Source organism: Halichoerus grypus, chromosome 9 (genome assembly GCF_964656455.1).
Source record: "Halichoerus grypus chromosome 9, mHalGry1.hap1.1, whole genome shotgun sequence".
Taxonomy (NCBI): domain Eukaryota; kingdom Metazoa; phylum Chordata; class Mammalia; order Carnivora; family Phocidae; genus Halichoerus; species Halichoerus grypus.
In genome coordinates this window covers 101,967,464-101,994,108 of record NC_135720.1, presented here as the reverse complement: position 1 = coordinate 101,994,108, position 26,645 = coordinate 101,967,464, and the positions used below count along the sequence as shown (strand labels likewise).

At 35.4% G+C, this 26,645-nt stretch overlaps 1 protein-coding gene across 1 annotated transcript in view; it reads left to right on the top strand.

Moving 5' to 3' along the window:
* The window catches only part of CD2AP (CD2 associated protein), a 133,481-nt gene that overhangs the window by 26,242 nt on the left and 80,594 nt on the right, over positions 1-26,645 (top strand). Inside the window, exons 2-3 of the mRNA XM_036110581.2 lie at positions 6,263-6,423; positions 23,559-23,712. Coding sequence (XP_035966474.2) covers positions 6,263-6,423; positions 23,559-23,712 — 315 coding nt within the window. The remainder of the gene's footprint in view (positions 1-6,262; positions 6,424-23,558; positions 23,713-26,645) is intronic.

Here is a 26,645-nt window from a genome sequence, read left to right as displayed (position 1 = left end):
TATTTCCATTAGTATTTTTGATTTCTTTCATTTCCTTTTGATTTTAGAGTTTCCATCTGCTTACCTAACCCATCTGTTCTTGCTTGTTGTCTTTTTGTTTTTCCCCATTATCACCCTTAACATATTAATCATAGTTATTTTAAATTCCTTGTCTGATTCCAAAATATGTATTATATTTGAGTCTGTCTCTGATGCTTGCTTTGTGTTTTTTCTTGCCTTTTAAAAGCATGATGTATAATTTTTGTTGAAAGTTGGACATTATTAGGGAATAGGAGCTGAGATAAACAGATATTGAGTGTGAGATTTTATATTAGTCTGTCCAAGAGTTGTATTGTGTTTAATATTTGCTCTAGGTGTAGGTGCCAGAGGCTTCACATTTCTTTAGAGTCCTTTTTTTGTCTTCCTGGCTGTCTGGGTTTTCCTAAGAACTTGAGTTTTCCTAAGAACTACTCCTCAGATGGAATCCTGAGACTGTGGTTCCCAGAAGTTTCCTACTGTGATGCTCTTCCATGTTCAGCCTGTAGTAGTTAATCAAAAATACCATTTAGGTGTTTGCAGTGGATTAATAACTTTCTGCCCCCAAAATGGTAAGTCCAAGTTCTGAGCCTTGGTATGGATATGAATGTGATGTTATTTGGAAATGAAGTCTTTGCAGATGTAACTAAGGATCTTAAGATAATACTGTCCTGGATTTAGGACTGACCAGAAATCCAGTGAGCAGTGTTCTTATTAAGAGTAAGGGGAGGAAGATTTGAGACACACAGAAGGGCAAGGTCATGTGCAGATGGAGGCAGAGGTTGGAATTATGCAAGCTAAGGAATGCCAGAGATTTCTGGCAGCCTCCAGAAGCCAAGGCAGAGTGTGAAGCAATTCTTTCTCAGAGTCTTCAGAAAGATCCAACCCTGCTGATACTTTGACTTTGTACTCTGGCCTCCAGAGCTATAAAGAATAAAGTTTTATTGTTTTAAGTCACCTAGTTTGTGATTGTTATGACAGCCCTGGGAAATTAATATAATGTTCTTATCAGTTTATGGTTCTTCTTGTTTGTATTTGAGGTGATCTAGTACTTCTTGGCTTTGACTTCCTGGGTATGTCCATCTCTCCATATCTTGAGCTGGCAGTTTGCCTTGTGTCTTCATTTCTCTGATGGGTCCAGGGAAAGTCAGTGACTTTCAGTTTGTTTAGCTTTTTTCTTGTTGTAGGGGTGGGAGTGACAGCTTCTAAGTTTTTCATGTGTTGGAGCTGAAACTGCAAGTCCAGTATTTTTTGTTTGGCATTTTATACTCTTACTATGTTAGTGATTACCACATGTATTATTAGCTTCTAAAAATCTAAAGTTAATTAAAAAACAGTCTATTCCTCATTCCTCTTTGCCCCCAAATACCTCCTAGAAATTTTTGTCTCCTTCTTAGTCTAGACTGTTCCTTAGATTTGTTGCACAGTTACCATCTTAGCACTTTTCTTACTCTCTGGGATTGGCTCCACTATTTCTTGGATTTCATGTCTTCCTTTCTTTTGTTTCATATTTTTTATTTTACTGGGTAGCATGTAAGGTCATATGTAGGGTTAATTTCCTTTTCCTTGCCTGTGTGAAAATGTTACACCCTATACTTGCCTGTGGATTGACTTGAGTGTGGAATTCATTTTCCTTTAATACTTAAGTGACCTTGCCTTTTTACTTCTGTAGAATCTGGTGTCCTCAATGAGAAGTTTTCTGATGATTCTCATTCTTTTGTAGATGAACTCTGTTTCTTTTCAGAGAGCTTTCAGGGATATATTTATCTTTGTTATGAAATTTCATCTAGATGTGAGTACTTACTTTTTTGTTATTTTACTGGATTTTCATAGACCTCTTTATATTTGAAGATTTGTTCATTTAGCTTTGGAGTATTTCCTTGTGTTATTTCATTGTCAATTCTCTTTTTTTTTTTCCTAGAACTGTTAATTGGATGTTGAATTGTCTGGATTGGTCATCTGTCTTTTATATTTTCTTTATATCTTTTTCCTTTACCTTTTCTGGAAAACTTTCTTGGATTTGTCTCCACCTCTCCAAAAGAGAAAAAAAGTTAATGAAACATGTTGATAGATACAGATTTCTTTTTTTTTTTTTAAGATTTTATTTATTTATTTATTTGACAGAGAGAGAGAGAACAGGCAGGGGGAGCAGCAGAGGGAGGGGAAGAAGCACGGCCCCCCGCTGAGCAGGGAGTCGGATGCGGGGCTGGATCCCAGGACCCTGGATTCATGACCTGAGCCAAACGCAGATGTTTAACTGACTGAGCCACCCAGGCGCCCCGGAAGATACAGATTTCTCAACCCTTTTTATTTTCTTAGTTTTTTTTTCATAGCAGTCTGTTCTGATTTTATGAACTTCGTTACATCTCTTGAGGATAAAAATTTGTACATGTTCACAATTTTTATTTTGAAATGGTAAATTGTAGAAATAAGTACAGTACAAAGACATTTTTCCTGACTAATAGTCTTTCTCCTGAATATTTTAGTGTGTATTTTCTGCAAGCCAGGATCTTCTACTTAATCACAATCTAACCATAGAATTAAAAAATTAACATTTATTTATACATGCATGGATGCATGATTTCTTACTTTATTCAATGGGATATATTCTGTTACTGTCATTGTTTATTTTGATGGTCAAATTGGCGTGATTTGGCCAATGGGAGCCTTTTTGATATCACTTCTCTCTGTCCTTTGGCATCACCTTATCTTTTTTTTTTAACTTCCTTGCTTTGTGACATAATATTGTGTCCCAGGCTTATCTTGTACTTTTCCTGCCTTAGTGGCGGAAGTGCCTGTCTTCCCAAGGATTCCTAGTTCTTTTTAGTAGAAAGTGGTGTTTTTAAGATCTCAGCATTAGGTTTGCTCATTGCTATTGAACTGTTGCTGGTTTCAGGCCCTTTCAGTGGACAGCTGGTGTGTGTGTGTGTTTTATGTGTGTGTATATTTATGTATTGAAAACTGTAAGTTCATGGTGATACTTTTCATTTAGTATCACATTATTGAATCTAGCCTTTTCTCCTTTATGTTTGCAACTCCCTTCTCTGACACAGAGAAGCTTGGCTTCTGTTACCCTTAATATATTTACTTACTTGATCAATCCTCTGGATGTAGCTAGTCTTCCCTCTCTGTTGTCACTCTTCACCCTCACGCAAACACCCTATTCTCCTTGGACTATTAGTCCTCATTTTAGATCACCTTTACCCTTCCATAACTCTGCATGGAAATCTCCCACCCACCCCCAATACCATTTGACCTTTGATATCCCTTACCAAGCTACCCCTCAGCTTGGATGCCCTCTCCACTGTGCTTGGGGTCTGAAACACCGTGTCAGGGTGCCTGTACCTGGATGCCTTCCTTACCTTGTGTTAGAGTGCTGATAAGCTGTACTAGGGAAGCCCCCATATGTGGATGCTCTCCTTACTGTACTCTGGCTCTGATAGCTTGACTCCTGCTTCTACCCCCACACCAATTTTGGATACCTCTTTTACTCTTCTTGGTCTTTAACTTCTCATATTAGACTCCTCCTCCTCACTCCCCCCCCTTTTTCCCCACTGTGCTCTTCTACCCCTAAATGGCTTTAGGACTCAATTGTTTTGGAGGGTAGAAGGGGGGAGGTGGATGTATGTTTCATCCAGGAGTAATTTTTCATTTTATTATGGTTTTTCATGATTAACTGTAGTCTATTCATATTTATGAATAAATAATAAGCTGGGGACACTATTTATGTAGGTAGAACTTAAGTGTTTTATTTTACAGTTATTAGGCAGGGAGCTGCTCATTGCTGTGGAGACCTCTAACTTCTGGAAATCAGTAGTCATTTCTCTAAGAAACCAGCACTCATCCATAGGAGCTATACTAGTTTCCCCAAAGTGTGTGTGTGTGTGTGTGTGTGTGTGTGTGTGTGTTGGGGGAGGGGCAGAGGTGGAGGGTGGGGATTAACCCTTTAGTTTTTGGCCTTCAGAGAAAAATGCCTGCCTATTTAGCATTATTGTCTTAGAACTATTGTGGTTGATAGTGAGTGGTAGCTCTTCCACGTAGAGGTAATTCCCCTGTTCTCAGTTTTGCATTTCCCATAAGCCCTCCTTTTCTGAATTTCTAGCTTTTATGGGATTCTGCAGAGCAATTTGGTATCTGTTATAGTTTCCTGAAATTCTCTGGGCTTTATTCCTGGTTATTAGTTATGGATCCATTTTCATAAATTTGAAAAATTTCTTTTTGGCTTTCTTCTCCAGTTGGGATTTTCAGCTGCAAGTAGAAATCCTGTCTAAAATTTACTTAAAAGTTAAGAAAAAACTGGGGCCCTTGGGTGGTGCAGTCGGTTAAGTGTCTGACTTGGTTTCACTCAGGTTGTGATCTCAGGGTTGTGAGATCGAGCCCCGAGTTGGGCTCTGTGCTCAGTGTGGAGTCTGCTTCACATTCTCTCTCCCCTTTTCTCTGACCCTCCCGCTCATGCGTACGCTTTCTCTCTCTAAAATAAATCTTTAAAAAAAGGTTAAGAAAAAACTACTTCTGTAATAAGAAAACTAATGGTATTGTTGGTTAATATGCAGTTTGATGAATCTAGCAAAGATCTAGGTCATTTTCCTCTTTCTTCTTTTCCATCATAATCTTTTTCTTGTCTTAAGAAGGGATTAAGACAATCTCTTAGTCTTTTTCTTGTCTTAAATAGTTATAGCAGTTTTGGGCATTACATTCTCACTGAGGAATATCTAAAGTCTGCAAGAAGACATTTTTTTCCTTGTGTTTTGTTTTTAAGGTTGGATAAAACTTTCCGCGAACCCTTGCTCATATCTTATGGGTAGAATCCATCTATCAAATATGTATTTGAAAACCAGTGTGTGCATGCATATGTGTTTGTGTGTGTGAAATTACTATAAATAAATTGTCTTTAGTAAATAAATTATCTTTAGACCATTGCCTCCTTGACCAGCAGCATTAGATATCCAGGGCCTTTTCAGAGTACACATTTAAGCAAGATTCAACAAGATGACTTCTGCAAGTCAATAAGATGACTTGATTGTACATTAGTATTTGAAAAGCCCTGGTCTGGACAAGAAAAGATTTAACCCTCTGGGAATGAGGGAAGCCGCATTTGTAAAAGTACAAGATCTCAAAATACCTGAACAAAATCGGGGTTCAATAAGAAAGGAAGAAGGATGTCGGGAGTCAATGTAGGAATGGCTTTTGGTTTGGCAACCAACAATGTCTGCCCATAATCCTTATCCCTTTTTTTGGTTGTAACTGTGTGCGTGTTCGTGTGTGTGTATGTGTGTATTCTTTTTAAAAAATCATTCTTATAGGAGGAAGAAAGGATGAATGGAGGTATGGCTAGTCTGCCATCTTAAATAGGAAATCTGTTATTGCTTTCCTGTATTGAGCGCTGTAAAATATTAATAGTATGCACATATGATGTCCTGTAATCTAAAATTCTGTACTTAAAGGCGGTAAAATAGATCCTTAACTAATCTTCAGGGTGTATTCATTTTCTGTTATGTAGTAACAAAAAACAACACACATTTTATTATCTCACAGATTTTGTGATTCAGTAAGTCTGGGTGTGACTAACTGGGTACTATGCAAGGCTGCAATGAAGGTGTGCCAGGTCTGGGCTCTCAGCTGGGGAAGGATCTGCTTCCAAGCTTACATGGCGGTTGGCATCATTTAGTTCTCTGTGGGCTGTTGGACTGATGCCCTCAGGTTTTGCTGACTGTCAGCCAGAGACCTTCATCAGTTTCTTGGTAGGCCAGCTCATAGCAAAGCAGCTTGCATCTTGAAAGCCAGCAAGTGTGAGAGTTTCCTAGCAAGATGGACATTGTAATCTTATGTAGTCCTATAAAGTCTATCATCTTTGTCATTTTCTGTTGGTCAGAAGTCAGTCATAAGTCATGTCCCCTGTCAAAGAGAGGGAATTACACAAAGCCATGAATATCAAGAGATGGGGATCATAGGGAACACTATAGAGCTTATCTGTCACTAATAATACATACATCTGACCATAAGAACAAGTTACGACATGAATTATATATTGTATTGAGGCTTCTACTTAAAATTTGTACTGTGTTTCATACTAAGGCAATCAAGAAATTTACAAATGTAGCCAAATATTTAAAATCATTGAAGTAAGTCTTGATGATGTTTTTGTAATATTATTGTTGTTAAACAGGCTCCTTAGTTTTCAGTTTATTAATATGGTTAATAGTATTTCATGAATTAAGTTTTAGACATTTCTTTTTCTTTTTTTTAGTTGACTATATTGTGGAGTATGACTACGATGCTGTACATGATGATGAATTAACTATTCGAGTCGGTGAAATCATCAGGAATGTGAAAAAACTGCAGGAGGAAGGATGGCTAGAAGGAGAACTAAATGGGAGAAGAGGAATGTTTCCTGATAATTTTGTTAAGGTTAGTACTCTCACTTAAATTTCTAGCTTTAGCTTCATAGGATTTAATCTTTAACTTTAAGAAATACATGTATTTTAAAAACTAAATTGTTCATGGTGTATTTTTTACTCTACATTTGCTTGGTGTCCTGGTGGATAATAACACTGTGTGTATGGTGTGTACATGTGTGTTTATATATGTATGTATGTATCTACCTGTCTTTTTAAAAAAATAAATGGTACTTTGCATTTGGGTAGCACTTTTTTACTTACAAAGTAGTTTTGCTGTGTACATTCTCATTTGAGCCTACTGTCTTGTAAGTAGGGCAGATGATAACCCCATTTTAAATATGGTGACATATAGATGAGATGGTTTACCCAATGTTGACTAGCTAAAAAGATCTAGAATTTGAACTGAAATCCAGGATAGTTGACTCAAGTCTAATTGTATATTGTTACTTTCGTATCCCTTTGCAAATATCAGATTCCTGTGTTAAGTTTCAGCATTGCAGCAGGTATTTATCAAAGTAACTGTTTACTCTTTAACCACCAAACATTCCCTTTTTAGTAAATATTCTAGTTGCCTCTGCCAGAAAACAATCAAGATTCTTAAATCACTTGCAAACAAAGTTCTCAGTAGTTTAGAGAAGGAAAAAAATAACGAATATCTGTATATTTATACTTCACTTATAATTGTCTTGTTTCCTATATTAGTTTTCTTATACCTAGCTGTATCCCTGGCCTCGTTAGATTATGATTATGAGTTCTTCTGGGAAGGCTAGAATGTGTCTCATTTGTTCACCTTACGTAGTAATATCCACCTGCACAATGTGGGTATTTAGTAAATATTTGTTCCCTGAATAATTTGTGTTTATTTTAATTATGGTTTTACCTCTAAATATGAACTCCTACTGTAATATTAGTTGATTTCAGAAGTGAACTAACTGTACTTTACCTAACTATATTTTATCTCTTGAAACAACTAAGAAAAGCTGTAAAAGGGATTTGAACTTATAGGAGAAGGTCACTTTTGTTTTTTATTTTTTGTTTTATAAATCGACTTATTTCTTATAACCTAAAATGGAGTGTAATGCAGATTTGGAAATTGGAGTAGAATAAATGGATTAAAACACAGTCAAGTTCCAGCTTTGTTTTTTGCTGGTGGAATAATATAGGTCAAACCACATAATTTCTGTTTTCTTATACTTAAAATGATATATTGATAGTGTATAGTAAGCCATGCCATTGACCTTTCATTTCATTTCTCTCTCTCTTTTTTTTACAAGGAAAGTGCCTTTTCAGAGATAATATATTGAAGTAATAGAGCACTAGTTAAAGAAAAATAAGTTAAGTATTTATATAGTTCTCTTAATTGTGTGCTGATGTATTGTCCCAGTAGTGGAGATGACCTATCACAGGACTCCATTTTGAAATGCATGTTACTTTACTGTTTCAGTACAACTAACACTAGAACTTGACTTGAATGAATTGCCTGAGAATAGAGGATGCAGTTTGAAAATGCTGGATAATAGAGGGAAGCGTAATCTGGGATTAAAAAGTAACCACAGGGTACCAAATTAGAGTTGGAGACATCAGTATGAACTCATGTTTAGTTTAAGATATGTACCAACACATACAGATATATTTATATAGGTGTGTGTTAATACTTGTATTAACTTGGTTAATACACAGGCATATATTTCTCAGGTCTCTCCGCTGAGACAGCCTAGAAACCTAGAAAAAATTTTTATTGAAAAAATTAACCACAGGCAATCAACAGCGACAGATAATAAGTTGGCTTTATTACTTCCGCTGTGTATATGAAGATGTAAAGGAAAGTAGACACACCAGTAGCAGTGACTATACCCAGGGTCCAGATTTTGGTTTCTAAATATTATTCTCCAATAAAAGGAAGCAGGGCTCCTTAGACAGATAGCTGATTTTAGGGTTGTGGCAAGGAAAATACGTGGTGGACCCTGGAGCATCTCATAGTACCAGAAAGTAAGAAAGTGCTCAAAAAAACCGAAAAAATGTTGGCCCATGTCAAAACAGCATAGGGGCCAATCTAAAGGAGCTTCCAGTGTCCAGAGCTGGAACTGTTTAAGCAACAGAATAACCTAGTATTTGATCATTACCCAAAGTGGAGCATAAATATAACTAAGTCCATGCTGATAAAGATAAATGGTTGAGTAAATAAATAAATGGGAAGAAGGGAGAAATCTCACAGAATTATTTCAAATATTTGTAGATACTTCCTTTCCCTCCATCCCCTCCCCTCCCCTCAAAAGCATCCCTCAGGAATGGGCTGGACTAAAAAAATAGATGGAAGAAGAAAATAGTAACTTTACAGTGGAGAAAGCTGGCAAGTACTACCATAATCAAGTGATCAAAGCTAACATCATCAGTGATACATTATGTTGATATCGTGTATCCCCTTCATCTCTGTGGTATTTATTCTTCCCCCCAGACCCATAATCCCAGTCTTAGCATGAGAAAAAGAATCAGATGAACCTAAATTGAAGGCACTCTACAAAATACCTGACCAGGGCTGAAAAAGAATTTCAAGGTCATGAAAACCAAGGGAAGACTGAGAAACTAATGTTGACTAGAGGAGCCTGAGGAGACATGATGACCAAATGCATTGTAGTATCCTGGATTGGATTCTGGAACAAAAAAATAGACACTGGTGAAAAAACTGATGAAATCTTTATAAAGTCAGTGGTTTAGTTAGTAGTAATGTACTAGTGTTAATTTCTTAGTTTTGGCAAGTGTAATATGGTTATGCAAGATACAACGTTAGGGGAACAGAGTGAAGGGGATATGGGAGCTCTGTGTACTACCTTCGTAACTCTTCCAAAAACCTAAAATTATTCTAAAGTAAAATTTTTTATTGAAAAAATTAACCACAGGCAATCAACAGTGATAGATAATAAGTTGGCTTTATTACTTCAGCTGTGTATATGAAGATTTAAAGGAAAGTTAGAATTTATAAGTCACTGTCCCCTTGAAAATAAGCCTTTTTTGCTTAATGTACTGTTACATTAAGGTACGTAGGTTATCTTGTAAATGTAAGACTATGGAGTGGATGGTAGAACTAACCAGGCTTCCTCTAAAAGACTCACGTCCCTGTTATTATTTCAGATAGCTGTACTGAAGAGCATTGATATTCCAGTTGGGCTGGAAAATGCATAGAAAGGTCAAATAATTTTTGCAGCTTATTGAAAAAAACCTTTATGCACACTAAATTTGTTTTATGACAAACTGTTCATTTCATTGTCCCTTTGCAGTGTTATTTCATCTTTACATGATTTAAAAAATAGTTTAAAACAATATAGAACCAAGGATTCATGAACTTATGTATAGAATGTTATCATTTTGGCATTTTTGCTTTAGAGTGTTACTTTCATAATAAACATTATAGATAAAATTGAGTTTTGTTAACCTCCTCATCATTTCCCTCTCCTCCCAGACTCCATATTCTGAAATTATATGTATCCTTATAATACATAGTTTTATACATATTTACCTGTGCATAAACAAATAGTATTTTGTGTGATTTAGACATTGGCATAATTGTCAGGTTGCAACTTTTTAAAACTTAATATGGGTTTCAATGCGATACATAACAATCACTTTGACTACAATATATTTTTATAACACTGTGTAGTTAGCTCATAAATGATTGGTAAATGGGGGCGTCTGGGTGGCTCAGTTGGTTGAGCATCCGACTCTTGGTTTCCGCTTGGGTTATGATCTCATGGGTTGTGGGATCGAGTCCCAGGTGGGGCTCTGCACTTAGCAGGGAGTCGGCTTGAAGAGTTTTACCTCTGCCCCTCCCTGCACTTGCACACATGCTTGTACACGTGCTCTCCCTCTTAAATAAATAAATAAATCTTTTAAAAAGTGGTAAATAGAGGAATGATGTCAGGACAATGGGAAAGTTGTGTTATTTTCTAGGTAAAGGGAGCTGTGATAAAGAGTGTAGAATTATAATTTCTGTAAGAACGGGAGAGGCTCTCATCTTGGCTGCTTGTGTAAACAGGAGTTCTTTAAGCTTTTAAGTGAAACCTTTTTTTTTTTTTTTAAAGATTTTATTTATTTATTCCAGAGAGAGAATAAGAGAGAGAGAGAGACACCTCGTGTGCGAGCTTGCTAGGGGAGGAGCAGAGAGGGACAAGCAGACTCCAGGCTGAGCATGGAGCCCAACTCAGGGCTTGATCTCAGGACCCTGAGACTATGACCTGAGCCGAAACCAAGAGTCAGATGCTTAACCAACTGAGCCACCCAGGCACCCCTAAGTGAAACTTTTTTTTTTGTTAAGGTGATTATCTGTACCTGGGTATTCTCAAAGTTGACAGTCCTAGCATATAAAGTTCTATCTTTTGACTCCTCTTCTCTCTGCACTATCTTAACATCCATAAACCAACCTTTCTACTTTACTGTTTTTATGAATTTTTAATAGCTATGGAGGAATCCGTCTGTCATCTGCTTGGGCAGCCTTAAGTTATTACCCACTTATTATCCATTTTCTAAGGTTTCAGTTATTGTTACTTATTTTTATTTTCATTTTAGTGCTCAGGTTCCAAAGTTGCATAGGTCTAAATTGGTATGTCCCAAACCCTACACTTTTTTTTTTTTTTGCATAATGACTGATATTTTTAGTGTTTGATTTAGTTTTCACATAATCAGTAGTATTTTAGTGTGTATGATTTTCTTTTCCCCCCAGAAGGTCAGATGTTTAGGAATGTACATGTAGTTTTATAGTAGAGATTGCACAGTCCTGTGGTGTTCCATTCTGGGTCTTTACCACATTTTATGAGGTAAAATAGGACTATTTTTCATTTTTTAGCTATTAAAAACAATGCAATGAATATCCTTTTGTAGGTTATATACATAGCTGAGAATTTGCTGCATCCTAGGGTACGCACATATTCAGCTATATTAGACATTGTCTAATTTCTCAATAATTACACCAATTTAAATTCCTACCAGTAGTATAAAAGAGTTTTTCTTCCATGTTCTTTTACATTTGATACCATCAGATTTTCTTTTTTTTTTCTTTCTAATCTTACAGGTCTATAATAATATCCACATGTTTCAGTGTTTCATTTTTGTGATTATGAGGGAAGTTAGGCATTTTTTCACATTTATTGGCCATTTAAATTTCTTTTCCTGTTTCTAGCTTGTTCAGATATTTCTGTCCATTTTTGTTGAGTTCTTGCTCATTCTCATTGTAGTACTTCTTATTGTGAATACTGTGAATTCTGTATTGTGAATGGTAGTCTTTTGTCTTCCTTCTGCTTATGTGTCTTTTCTCTTTAACAAGTGCTTTTTGTGGCTTGTCTCAGTATAACTTGGGAGCAGGGAGGTTTTAAAGATAATCTGTGTTTTCATTAGTTTTAAAGTTTTGATTTTTCAGTGTAAGTCTTTCTTCATCAGTCTCTCTTTACTTTTTGTACAGATGTGATTTAGGCAGTAATTAAATTTTTTCCACATAAAAAAATCTGAATAGTCTACTCTTTCCTCACAGATTTGTAATGTTTTAAGAATTGAGCCAAAATTGGGAAGAAACTTGCTAGTTTATCAGATCTTTCCTCATTCTCAACTTGAGTGTTTTGGACTAAAGTAGAGAGTCAAGTGTCTGATTTATTTGTTCGTGTAAACTTTGAGATTCAGTATCAGTGTTGTGACTTATTGATATTTGGCACTTTGGGTCTTTGTAATTGAGATGAAACAAAGTAAACACTCCTCCATTAAACAAATACTTAGTAATTGTCTGAAGTATTTTGGGGTGTGGTAAGAAGAGTTCCCACAACTTATTTTATTGGGGGAGATAACGCATGAAAACAGAAGGATAAATTGCAGTGCTTTATTGGCTGAATGTCAAATGTGTGGTAAAGATGATGGGTGCTAAAGGATCTTGGAAAAAATACTTTTCAGAAAAGATGTTGAAAGTAACACTTGACTTGGTCTTTAAAGATAGCAAGTTAGAAGAATAGTCGGAGTGCTCTATGTCTGACAAAGGTGCAAAGTGTTTTATGGTAAAAATAATGGACTACTTTGGTTGAATGTAAGTTTTTCTATGGGGGTGTGTATAATGGGATTTAAGGCCAAAAGTATGGATTAAAGCCACTGGTACTGTGCATTTTGAGTATCCTGTAAAGGTATTAAGACTATTTAAAAGATACTAGGGAAATCACAGAGTTTTTAGAGACAGGAGAGGGAGAATAGAATGCTTTAATGGATTAATCTTAGTGAGAAGGAAAGGTTTTATGAAAGAGGAGAGAGTTGAGGCTATAAAGTATAGTAATGGAAATCAGAGTTGTGCAGTGAGAATGGAAGCAAAGGGATAGTTAATAGGCATAATACCTTTTATTTGTGTTAAGACTTTGCAAGTTCCCATATATTTTCTCACTTTATTCTGACATCTATGAAAGTAAGACAAGGAATATGTCATTTATGCCCAAAGTCATACTGGTAATAGTTGGTGGACCAAGGACTTGGTAGTTGATAGCTCTATAATAGGCAAATGTCAGCCTGTTTTTAGATGAGAAATGTATTTTATATAATAAGTGCTGGTTATTGGAGAAATGTGATCATTTTGTAACATTCTCTGCTTTTAAGAATCTAAAGACAAAGTGGTATGAATCTTAGCCATTGAAATTCTCCAGTAGCATCAGCATAATTGAAAGATGTTAGAATTACAAAATTAAATGCTTCTGATAACCTTTAGAATTGACCCTTGAAGAAGAAAATTCAAACTGCTTCCTCAAAATGCAATTTTATGGAAACAAACTTTTTTTTCCCCTAAAACTAAACTTGAGATTTGACATGAGGGCATTGCAAAGACTAAAGATGGAATGGAAACATGCAGAAAATGTACAAATAATGAGATAATTTGGAAAATGAAGCAGGACTTGTAATGCTTGTGTAAAATTATCTGTAGGTAACTTTATAAAATGGAACAGTTTCATTCATGTTTTTCTACTGCCTCCATCCCTAGAAATGGTGCTAAAAAACAAAGTTTAATAGGGAAAATAGAAGGCCCAGTGTATCAGTAAGAATGGGATAGCTTATACTGTAGTAACAACATTAAAATCTCAGCGGTGGCATAACACAAGGAATACATGCTTTCGTACAAAATTTCATGTAGTCCAGGTAGTGAGTTATGTTAAATATAAGTAAAATAAGAGCTTTCTTTATTGCAAGTAAGATTAACAGCAACCAAGTAAGGGATACTTCTCAGTAAGCTCTTTTTGAAGCCTGTAGTTTTCATCAACCACATGTCTCTTGCAGCAGTTACAGCAGGGTTTTCAGTTCTTTTAGATAATGGGACTCTTCAGTATCCTTGATAAGAAACGAGATTTCCAGGGCACCTAGTTGGCTCAGTCGGTTAAGTGGCTGACTCTTGGTTTTGGCTCAGGTCATGATCTTGGGGTCCTGAGATTGAGCTGCATTTTGGGCTCCCTACTCAGCGGGGAGTCGGCTTGAGATTCTCTCCTCTCCGTCTGCTCGTCCCCTGATTCGTGTGCTTGCACCCACTCTCTCTCTCTGTCTCTGAAATAAATAAATCTAAAAAAAAAAAAGAAGAAACCAGATTTCCCAGGCACTCTCTATTGAGCTATGTTTTAGTAAGATTGGTGGCAATATTGTGGCATATCCTCCTCATACCCTGCCTCTCCATTGTTTTATTCTTTTCTGTTTGCCATTTATTCATTTGTTAAATATTTACCAAGGTTCTTTCTATGTATTAGGACTTTTATAGATGCTAGGGACACAATGGTGGATAAAACAGATAAGTTCCCTTCTCTTTATGGGTTTATTTTCTAATGGTGGGGAGAAGACAAAAATGAAAAAATGAATGAATAAGATGATAATTTTGATAGTCATGAGTGCTTTGAAAGAAAAAAAAGTGAGTTGTGGGAGGTGGAAAATGGCATTTAATACTTTACTTTGGGTGTTCTAGGAAAGTATCTTTGAGGTTGTTTGGCCAGAAAAACCCAGAAGGGTGCAGAGGAGATAAGGAATGAATTCCCTTTGAGAAGGATCTTGAAATTAGAGGAAAGTAGGCTTAATATGATAGTTGTGGTTGCCAATCTACTAGAGCTATGTCAAGAAGATAGCATGGCATTAGGAAAGGAATATGGCCTTTGGAGTCAGGATGTATAGACCTCTGTTTGACTTCTTACCCCCTACTCCCCCGTACCCACACACATGCTTACTGTGTGTTCTTCCTTAAAGATGTCTCACTCTGGAGTATGAATTTCTTCCTGTGTGAATGTGGGGAATCCCACCTGTTTGGGTTGTTGGTAGGAATTAGATTTTGAGTGTCTGTACTTTGCAAGTAGATACATTATGGATTTATTATTTTATCCTGTTATTATTTTTTGCTTAGGAATTGCCCATCCATTTCATAAAGGGAAAGTCAGAGAAGAAAATCACCTAAATTGTTAATTTAGTCAACAAATAGGTTTTTTTTCCTGGTGACTATACTATACCAGGTACTGTTAAATCAAACAATAATAAAATAGGTAAATAAGTTAAAACTTTTCTAATTTCTCTTTTTAAAAAGCTAGCAGTTAATTTTTTTTAAAAGATTTTATTTATTTGAGAGAGTGAGAGCACTAGAGAGAGAGCAAGCAGTAGCGTGGGGCAGAGGGAGAAGGAGAAGCAGGCCCCCCGCTGAGCAGAGAGCCTGACGTAGGGCTCAGTCCCAGGACCCTGGGATCATGACCTGGGCCGAAGGCAGACACTCAACTGACTGAGCCACCCGGGCGCCCCAAAGCTAGTTGTTTTTAAGGAAGGACAAAAATAAAGAAGAAAGTAATTAAAATGAGAAAATATGGGACAAGCAGTTAGTTTGATTAGCCTATTTCTCTAAACCAAATCTATAGTCTTCATGGTGGTTGTGGTGGAACAGATCAAGTCTGTTTAAAAGTGGACCAACTGTGTGCGAGAGGCTAGACAATAAAAAAGCTTTTAATGTGTTCGGATTTGTGTAAGATCTAGCTCCTTAGGGTAAAACTAATTTTGATAGGTCTTTTCTACTAGAGCTATGTCAAGAAGATAGCATGACATTAGGAAAGGAACATGGCCTTTGGAGTCAGGATGTATTTAGAGAAGTGATCTGGTGGAAATTAATTTTTTTTGTTAAGTTCTTTGGAATGGAAAAGGTAGTTCTAAGAAGATAAAGGGGCTCAACTAAAATGCCTTTGGAAAGTTAGTTACTGAGAAAGGAGAGAAAGCCGACATCTGTCAGGACATGTTATTTAAAGCTGAGGATTTGTGTTCATGTCCTGGTAGAAGTATTGGCGGTAATTTTTTAAAAATCATAACATTGGTTGAGGACCTTGGATCTGCATTTAAATTGTATCTTACTAAAGAGAAAAGCTGTGCTGAAAAAAGAATGAGTTACCTCCAAGTCTAGTTCCCCACTCTGTCTCTGTGGACACTTGTAGAGGGAAGAGCTGCTTGTTACTGCTGAGTGGTGTAGGATTGCGGCTCACTAGTCCTTGAATCCCCCTTGATGAAAGGGCAGGTATGCCTCCTTAGTGCTGCCTTGTGGCCTCCACTGACAGAGAGGAGAAGGGGGCTCATTCCCACCTGGTGGGTACGAGAGTCTTGGCTCTCCACTTGGCCTTGTCTGACACCACGCTGGCTGGAAAAATGGGGTAGTGGTGGTGAGTGGGTGGTCTGGTTACAGCCTGGTGAGGGTGGAAGTCTAGGCTCCCTGCTAGTTTGATTTCTTTTTCTCTGTATTATTTGACTACAGTAGATTGGTTTCCATCTTGCTAGGTTACCCTTTTCTTGGTCCTTCTGCTGGAGAGAGCAGGCTTTTCTTGGAGCTTTTTTCCTCTCCTCTCATGGGCAGTAACAGTTGCTGGTTTCTCCAGTACTCAGTCTAGAATATATGAGGCAAAAAGAAAACCTTGTCCGCTCACTAACCAGGTTCTGAGGAACCTGGGCTCTCTTGGCTGATCTATCTCCTTTTCTCCACTTCCAGAATATTTTTATCTGTTTATTTTTAATATGTAATGTCTAGAGTTTTTAACTGTACTTAAGTGGGAGGACTAACGAAACAGTTGATCTATTCCATCTAGATGGTGATGCATTTTTTAAAGTTTTTATTTTAATTCCAGTTAATTAACATACAGTGTTATATTAGTTTCAGATATACAATATAGTGATACAACAGTTCCATACATCACCCTGTGCTCATCACTGGACAAGTGCACTTCTTAATCTCTATCGCCTATTTCACCCATCTCCCCAAACCCTCTGCCCTCTGGTAGCCATCAGATAGATGGTTACGCATTTTAATAGAGATTGAAGTGCATATCCTTAATGGTCTAAAAACTCACTACATAGAAAGAACTTCTCCTTTTAGAAATGGTGTAGTAATAGCTAGTTTCTCTTAAGCAGAGAAATATGAGTGAAATAAGATATTAAAAGAAATTAATAAATACTTTTATTGGTTGTACTTAAAGAGTATTTGCAGGACAGTGTGGATAAGGGATGTTATTTGTGAGCTTTGATATAGCTTTCTTGTGAGCTTTATACTGATGGTATTATAGGTTATTACATGATGTTATTATGATTTTTTTACTTTAAAAAATAAGTGGATATATTCATTGATGATGTCTCAGATGTTGGTAAATGAATTGCTTTTTCCCATCTTTTTAAATTTAAAATGAAATTTTGTTTCCTTTTGAAGAGTTCTCAGAGCTTGATAAGGTGTTTTAGACTTTTTGATATAATAAGGAACAAGGAAACAAAAGTTTTAACATTTAAGTATTTTTGGGAGCTGGCAAGTGAATAAAAGTCATTTGGATATTTCTTTCTTTATTTTGACATAAATTTCTAGCAATATTTTTCTCATTTAGAAAAAGATTTAAATCAAATCACTGAATCTTTTTTTTTTAAGATTTTTTTTTTACTTTATTAATTGATAGAGCGAGCAGCAGCAGAGGGAGAGGGAGAAGCAGATTGCCTGCTGAGCAGGGAGCCCCATGCTGGATTTGATCCCAGGCCCCTGGGACCATGACCTGAGCCGAAGGCAGACACTTAACTGACTGAGCCATCCAGGCGGCCCTCATTGAGTCTTTTTTTTTTTTTTTTTTTAAATTGGGGAGTTTGACAACTTATCTTGCATTTTATTTCTGTATTCCATGGGTTAAATGGTTAAGCAGACATTAAGTGTGTTTAAAAACTTTTAAAAAGTTACTTTTAAAGAGAAATGGCAGTATGGGGATAAGATAATGATCTGATGTATGTGGCTAGTTTGGAAGCATCTTAGTGATTTCTTGTTTTTTTAATATCACATTTTTCTAGAAGAATGCAGATTTTCTGTTTTTTTTTTTAAGATTTGATTTATTTGTCAGATATAGAGAGCGCGTGAGCACAAGTAGGGGGAGTGGCAGGTAGAGGGAGAAGCAGGCTCCCTGCTGAGCAAGGAGCCTAATGTGGGGCTTGATTCCAGGACCCTGGGATCATGACCTGAGCCAAAGGCAGACGCTCAACAATTGAGCCACCCAGGCACCCAAGAATTTTTTTTAATGAAGGAAATGTCAACATGATTTTATGTTACCTTGATATTTTTGAATCCCTTATTTTATGAAACCTGTTCTTTTAGATAAACCTCAGTGATGTTTTTAAGTTTTAGGAGATTGTATTGGTGACCTTAATAGAATAGTTCAGGAAGCTGTCTTTATATCAGGAGAAAATTTTGTGTTTGATTTACTTTCATTATTTGAAACACATTAGATGAGAAAACAACTGTAGATATCAGAATACTAAATGGAAGACAACTTATTGGGAATTACAATAAAAACAGTAGATAAAATGTCAAAGTTATACTTATGATACATTATAGTACATATTTTGTTATATACTGTAAAACATTATACACACTGATTAAGAGCAATTTGTTCTGTGACTTGGGATATTTTTGATAATATTCTGAATCCTGTGTAGGCTGTGTTCACTGCATTAACAAAATAGTTCAGTACAGGTAATGCTAGAAAAGATGTGTAAGGATTTAGACGTAGTAATGTGTGTTCATACAACTAAGATCTTTCTCTAAATGCCCTGGAACAATTTGACTTGTAGCACTGTTGTTTGTGAGCACACCAAATTTTTTATTTAAAAAAAAATCACTGAAATAATACATGTTGAAACAAAATTCAAGGAATATAGAAGTGGCTATTGTGAAAATTACATTTCTTTCCTTATAACCCTCCTCCAACCTCCTTCCACATTTAGGAATGCGGCAGATACAGACTGTTATCTATAGAAAATTTTTTTAACTGAATTATTTGTATCTCCTTCCCCCTTTATATCCTATATTTAAACCATAAATTTAAATTTAAGACATTATTATATAAATCATGTTAATGTTTACCTTGGACTTACCTGGAAAGTTAAATTCTGATTTTTCCCTTTAAGGAGTTAATACATTTTGTTTCTGCTAAGGTATTTCAAATTGTAGAAATAATTGAAGCTTGGAAAGTTTGAGTGCCAGAACCTGGGCTTCTGGGATATCTCCCGATCTTGCTTTTTGGATCAGCACTCATTGCCTGCTTGATAATGTCATCTGTGGCCTCAAGGAGTCTAGCAGCTTTGGGAGAAGGATCTCCATGTAGGTCTAATGTCTTTTGAGTCATAGATACATTAGCCCTCATTACCTGCCATTCTTATCCTAAAATCCCTTCATCCTAGAACTGCAAGCACAAATAACATTTTTAAATCCATATAACTCGTATGAAAAATGTGACCATTATAAATTACTGGGGTGTTTTCAGTGTAGTATGTCTGAGTTCTTTATTTAGTGTCTTTCCCACTCTACTTCTCTTGACTGTCATTAACATTCTTGTGATGGAAAAAGAGAAAGGAGTAGGATTCCATTGACAATGAATGTACATAACTTTTTCTCTCTTTTCCTACTTTTGTCTTTTCCAGTGGGGGAGGGGCAGTTGCAATAGGAAGGCCCTTTGTCCAAGTTGGAGAGGCAGCAGTTGTGTGGAGAATAGCATATTTGCGGGAAAGAATAAATTTAGAAACTTTCAAAATAGTCCTGTTATATCTGTTGTTTTCCTTCATGATTTTGATATGTTGGCACTCAGGAGGTGTATACTTATTTCATATTAAGGAGATTTTCTCCTGTTGGTCCTTTTCACTTTGGACTTAAAGGTTCTTTGCTACTATCTGATTTAATTTAGACATAAAAATGAAAATCTAATGACTTGAGGTACATGATTCCTTATTTACTATTACTTACATTCTAAAAAAACAAAATAAAAACTTTAGGAATAGGGTAAACCATTTTTGTTAGGTTGCAAACCTCATTTTCAAACATGGGTCTAATGGATGCAGCCAAAGCTAAAACAGTGGACATCTTAAATAAACATTTAATTCTGCTTATATTCATACATCTTTAGTAATATCACTTTTCCATATCTTCTGATTTATGTTTTGTAAAGTTGGAGGTACTAGTTTTAATAACACTTTTGGAAATCCTTAATGTTATATTAAAAACATTAAGTGTATTCCTTAAATTTTAATTAGCGTAAGAACTGTGACTCAGTTTAGGATGACCTCTTTCATTTGAGAAACAAAAAAAAAGACTCTTGCCCTTTAATCTGGTTTTTATTATTCTTTGTGATGTTTATTTAATTCTGTGATATAGAAATTAATTGCTTTCTTTTTTCAGATTATGATCATGCATTGGCTATGATTAGATAACCAAATTATTATGAAGATATATTAAAACATGAAGAAGTGGTTTGTGAATTTTATTGGTCATCTTTTAAGTTGTTTTTGGTTAGTGCAGAGTTAAGTATCTTTGATTATCTTAATAGATGAAGAATAACTGTATCCTTTCCAAACTTTTTAGCTCCCTCTCATTTGCTTGTATTTCTTGCCTCCCTCTAAATTGCCTCTTCTTACTGCATATCTATGGAACAAATTAGTGTAATTGCATTCTTATTTATATGAAGATTATCCACATTGTCTTTTTCTTGGCCAATTTTGCATTGATACTACCTATTTTGTAGGATGTTTTTCTCATTTGTAGGGCGAAATTCAAAGTTTTTCTGAGTTTGTTTGTCAATATATGATACTTCCCAAGTGAGGATTCTTTTTTACTGGATTTCCTGGAGTCATTTTTCAAAGTTAGGAAAGGAAGTGAAGTTGGTAGAAAATAGATACTACTATGTTAGTAGTTTATTTACTGGCTGGTTAGGTAAAAGGAAGTAAAGGGCAGAAGAAGGAAGAAACACTGGACACCTTAGTAACACTTCATAGGAGTCAGTGAGATTTGCTGTTGAAGATGATAGCCAAAGAGTAATTTGGAGGCACTGTGTGTCCAGGAATTAGGGAAAATTAGGTTGGTGAGTGAGTGAGTGTGTGTATCTGGTGGTTGTGGATTGTAGCAAGAAGAGGTTCCAGAGGAAGAGGAGGTGGAGCTCAAAGCAAACTTTATCTGTAGTTTTACTTAGAGCTTTGAGGTCACTTGATATTTGTGATTAAACATCTTAGTTGGCACTATGTATTTGGGAGGTTGTAAACCTGAGTCTTCTCTATTCAGTGTAGTCTATATACTTCTAATTCACATTCTGCCTTTCCTTTTATGTTTTATGCCCTCAGAAGATTTATTATATCTAATATTCTTAGATGTGATTATGTCTCTGAGAATATTGAAGGTCCTTAAAATGTTTCTAGGTCTTGAGCAATATGTTGTAAGTTTTTTTTTTTTTAGAAACAAGAAGCATTGTCTCAATATATTTATACATGTGGTAAGTTTTTATTAAAAGATAACACAAATATCCAAAGTTATATAGCCAGTGAACAGGATTGAATCAAGATTTATAACCAGGTCATCTGTCTCCTGAACCTGTACTCTTAATCACATTTCGTCAAATTGGAGTTACTTTCCTAGAGGAACAAAACTTGAATGGCAAGCCAAGTTCTTGGTCCCTGTATTAGAAAACAATAGCCCTCAGAGATATGACTTTTAGTTTTTTAAAATGTGGGCAGCTCATGAGACAGTAAGAAGAATTCAAAATGAATACTTTTTAGCATGTTGAAGTTGTGTAAGTACCGTTCTTTACAAAAATTTTATGCTTTTATTAGTTTGAAATATACTTAGTGCAGTCTGAAAACTTAAGGTTTTCAGGTGTTGATATCCCATGTGTTAATAGCAAATTGGAGTATTTTTCCTTAAGTGAATTACCAATAAAAATGAAGCAGCCCATTTTGTGAAATACTTTGTATTTTCCACGATTTATACTTTAATAACTTTTCACAATTCTTGACCAGTGTAATAGTTTTCCCAAAATGAAAAACTCTTTTTCTCACTGTTAAGATAATATGCATTGTTAAAAACAAAACAAACATGAAACAATTTTGAACAGTATAAAGAAGTGAAAATTGTCTGAAATCCTACCAGCTAGAGAGTAACAACTTGGTTAACCTTGTGGTAGATGTAAACACCTAGAGATAACAAATTCTTTGTTAACTTTGTATGTGAAAAATATCTTCTGGTTAGTGATTTGCTTTTCTGATGTCTACTTTTAATAAACAGAAATTTTTAAGTTTTATTATCAAATGTGTGAGGTATAGGAATACAGTTTTCTCCCAACCCCCTAAATATGGAATATTAGTTTTATGAGCCATCATGTGTTTTTCTTTGCTTTTTATCTGTTATAAGTCAAGCTTTTCTGTTTATGGACTATTTTGTTTCATTTATCAGTATGTCTTTTTATGCTAGTACCACACTGTCTAAATTATAGTATCATATAGTTTTTCTTTATATCTTATTAAAAAGAAAAGCCCCCTCACTTTGTTTTCCCTGAAGTATTCTGGCTGTTCTTTGCGTTTTTTTCTATACAAATTTAAAACCAGTTTATTGCTCTCCCAAATCTGTGGTACAGTAATTGGGATTGCATTGCATCATTGCATCAATTTTAGGGAGAATTGATATCCTTATAATAATTGAACTTTTTTTTTTTTTTTAAAGATTTTTATTTATTTATTTGAGAGAGAGAGAATGAGAGATAGCACATGAGAGGGGGGAGGGTCAGAGGGAGAAGCAGACTCCCTGCCGAGCAGGGAGCCCGATGCGGGACTCGATCCAGGGACTCCAGGATCATGACCTGAGCCGAAGGCAGTTGCTTAACCAACTGAGCCACCCAGGCGCCCATAATTGAACTTTTAATCACTGAACATGGAATGACTTTCCATTTGTCTTTTTTTAATTGCATACTTCTTTTCATGAGGGTTTTTTTTTAAGATTTATTTATTTAGAGAAAGAAAGAGAGTGTGAAAGAGCAGGGGGAGGGGCAGAGCGAGAGGGAGAGAGAATCTCAAGCAGATTACCTGCTGAACAGGGAGCCCAACTTGGGGCTTGACCCCATGACCATGAGATCACGACCTGAGCTGAAATCAAGAATTGGATGGTCAACCCACTGAGCCACCCAGGCGCCCCTTCTTTTCATGAAGGTTTGCATATCTTCTGTTAGAACTATGACTTAGAACAGGTTTCATCAAACTACAGCCCACAGGCCAAATCTGAACATCTCCTGTTTTTATAACACCCATGAGCTGAGAATGCTAGTTAAGAATTTTTAAATAGTTGGAAGAAATCAAAAGAACATTTAATGTCATGTAAAAATTACATGAAACTGAAATTTTAGTGTCCATAAATAAAATTTTTTGGAGTATAGCTATGTTCATTCATATAAGTATATAACTGCTTTTGCACTACAAATGGTAGGGTTCATTTTTCCAGTAGAGATTATATGGCCCGCAAATTCTAAAGTATTTTACTATTTGGCCCTTTATAGAAAAAGTTTGCCCACCCTGATTTAGAATTATTGTTTGTTTCACTGTTTATATATCTCAGAGTTTCTTTGTATCTTGGGGTGGAGGTGGTGTTTCAGCCTGTCTTTCTTTAAGTCTGTCTCCAGTTCTGGTAAGACTTAAACTCATGAGTCACTGTTACCAAAGTGTGCTGCATTCTTTAGATATGTGTGGGCAGAGAAAAATTTGATGTCATGTTTTATATAATCACTGTACCTGTGTTTTGGTATTTTACATTTGAGGATTTAATTTAATAAAATACAACTTAATTTGCCTATTTACTGATTTCCTCTTTTATAGGAAATTAAGAGAGAGACAGAATCCAAGGATGACAATTTGCCCATTAAACGGGAAAGACATGGGAATGTAGCAAGTCTTGTACAACGAATAAGCACCTATGGACTTCCAGCTGGAGGAATTCAACCACATCCACAAACCAAAAACATTAAGAAGAGTATGTAAATAATTTCTTTCCTGTTCAAATCAAAAGGATGTTTTATAACCGTTCATAAGTTACGTTAAGAAAAATTAGCTTAACCTTTTGCAGTGGACTGCAGAAACTTCCTGCATATTCTCATGTTACTAGTTATTGGCCCTTGTAGTCATTCTTCATACAATAATTGAGCATGACCTGCTGACAATTGTTTATAGGAATTAGAAATTAAAATATGGGGCTTTGTTTTCTTATTAGCCTTACAGGTTCTGTTGAATAGTTGATGCTTTGCCTTAAATTTATTTTAATACAATTTATATATTTATACCATAAATAAAATTTATTTTATGCTAAGATGTCTGCTCATCTTTAAGCAGTATAGATGCATGCATTTTGGTAGTATGTTTTCTTCATTGGTTAGACATCTGAATATAGACATTCAGTTTCACAAGGTGATTGGCCCAGCAGTCCTTTTAGGTAGTTAGTACTCTATAAATATGTTAGAACATTTTAGCATAGAGGGAGAGCACCACATTTGAAATCAGACATGAGTTTGAGTCCATCTTATGACCTTAGATCATTTAATCTCTTGAGTTTTATTTTGCTGCTGGTGAGAAAGTGGTAAAAAAGACAGCTAATATTGCTGTTTTCAAAAAGCTTACGGTATTGGGAAAGACAGTTACTAAAGTATTAAATATTAAACATGTACAAAATACAGCATTTATGGGAGCAGATGGTATTTTAACATAGTAAGACCTGAAGCCCCTTGAGAGATTGAATACTGAATTACATGATTAATTTGAGTTAATAAGTGGTAAATGAGTATTTAACCATATTTATCTTAGATCAATGTCTTTGATATTGTGGTCTGTAAATCCCTTGTGGTACCAAGTAGTCTGCGGTAAAGAAATTTTGTTTATATACATTTTACAAATATAAGACTATTTATGATTTTTATAGAGTCTCCTTATATCTTGCTACTTCCGTGCTACTGTCTGTGAAGTTTGGGGGAAACCTTTACTTTCTCGGTTCGGTCATCCTTTGATTATTTTCATAAGATGAAAACAGATTATCATAAAAATTAAAAAGATTTCATGACAATAAGACAGACCAATTAAAGGATTCTGTGTTGTTTCCCAGTAAATGCATTGTACAAACAATATTTAGATATTACGCATACTGCTTTCAGACTACTGCCTGAAGGTGAACAGTTTCAATAGTTTTAATTGTCCTGGATGCTCAGACTCTGTTTTAGAGACTGGGGGACAGATTACCGAGAGTATTTCATATCCTACAGGTGTACCTCTATATGGAATTTTTGTGCACAGGAGAATTTTTAGGCCCACTGGAGAGTTAATTTATGACATCTGTCTATTATAAAATCCATTTACCACTTTCTTTAGTTTTACTGAGCTATAAAAGGACAGTTTTCTTAAGTAGAGACTAGACAAAGGACTTCAGGGTTATGATTATTTTATTCATTTTTGTCTTCTAATAAGAGAAGATGTACTAAATTTTACCTTCCTCAAGAACACTGGTTATAATTCTTTTTCTTGTAAAAGGAAAAACCATTATGTAGTTGGTGCCAGGAGGTTTATCAGACTTTTTCCTGAGGATCCTCCATAACTTGTTTTTAAGTGCATGTTCTTGCAAGGACTAAATTGGTAATTTGGTGCTAGCTAACATGTAAAACAGGATGCAGGTTGTTTTTGCTTTCAGATTGATTTTCCAGGAAAAGCAAGCTAATGTTTTTTTTTTTTTAATCTGATTTTTTTTTGTTGTTGTTTGTATCATATCCTTAGTTCACAAAATAGACCAGTTATTCAAAAGGTGGTTTATTTTAATATTAAATAGTAGTGGATACTACTATCCAGTATTATTAATAATTTAAAAAACCATTGTAAAAGTTGATAAAATAATCTGCAATGTGAATGTTCAATTTTAATCTCTGTATGCCAAGACAAGTGCATCTGCATGTGTATTGAATTTTGTTTAAGCAACTTAAAAAGAGAGTTTCAAGTACATACTGTGGTGTTAAGTAGCTGGAAACTGGGCTTGTTAGCTATTCTTCTTTAGTCTCCCAAGCCAAAAAAGTGTTGGCTATTTCATGAAGTCTAGTCACAAAGCCACACTTTCGCTTATGTGTGTAAGCTAACCATAATAACTGGTAAAACAAACAGGTGTTTTTTAGGGTGAGCACAGAATAATGTTTTCCAGGACAATTACTATAAGTTGCTAAAGTTATAGAAGAGAAAAATTTGCACATCTCATAGCAAAAACTGGTACAGGTCACATTGCTGCTGAGACCCTTATAAAATCAGGCACAGAGATAATGTTGTAGAGAATTTTGTTTAAGCAACTTAAAAAAGTAAAGTTACTTTCTATTTTTCCTAAAATAGGAAATAAAACAGAAAATCCTAAGTTTAAATAAACGGCTCATATTTTGTAGTAATAATAGGGGCCGTTCAGATATTTTTTATCCAATGTGGCTCTTTCCTTTGGGGGAAAAATTATTTGCAAATAATTTTGCAAACTACTTTGGAAAACACTCTGGTGAATTATGCCTAGTGTGTGAACAGGGAAAACACAAACTCAAAGTTTTTGGTTATGATACAACTAGGCTCCTCAAAGTTATTGATATGCTTGGGTGCGGGGGAGCTAATTAGTACTCTTTATCTACTTTAAGTTATTTAAAAGATATTCATACTCATTAAGAAGAAGCAAGCTACATTTTTTTTAAAGGCCTAAGATTATCAAATGATAGGATTTTCTGTGAAGTGCACCCTGAGCAGAATAGAATTTTTCAGTAATGTAGATCATTTCTCCTTCACCTATGAAGTGCTAACTACAATGGACACATTTTCTCAAGCTCACTTCAACTTCCAAAAGTATTTAGGGACTGTATTTATCTATAGTGTAAGAAATGAGAAGTTTTCCTGCAGTATGCATAAAAG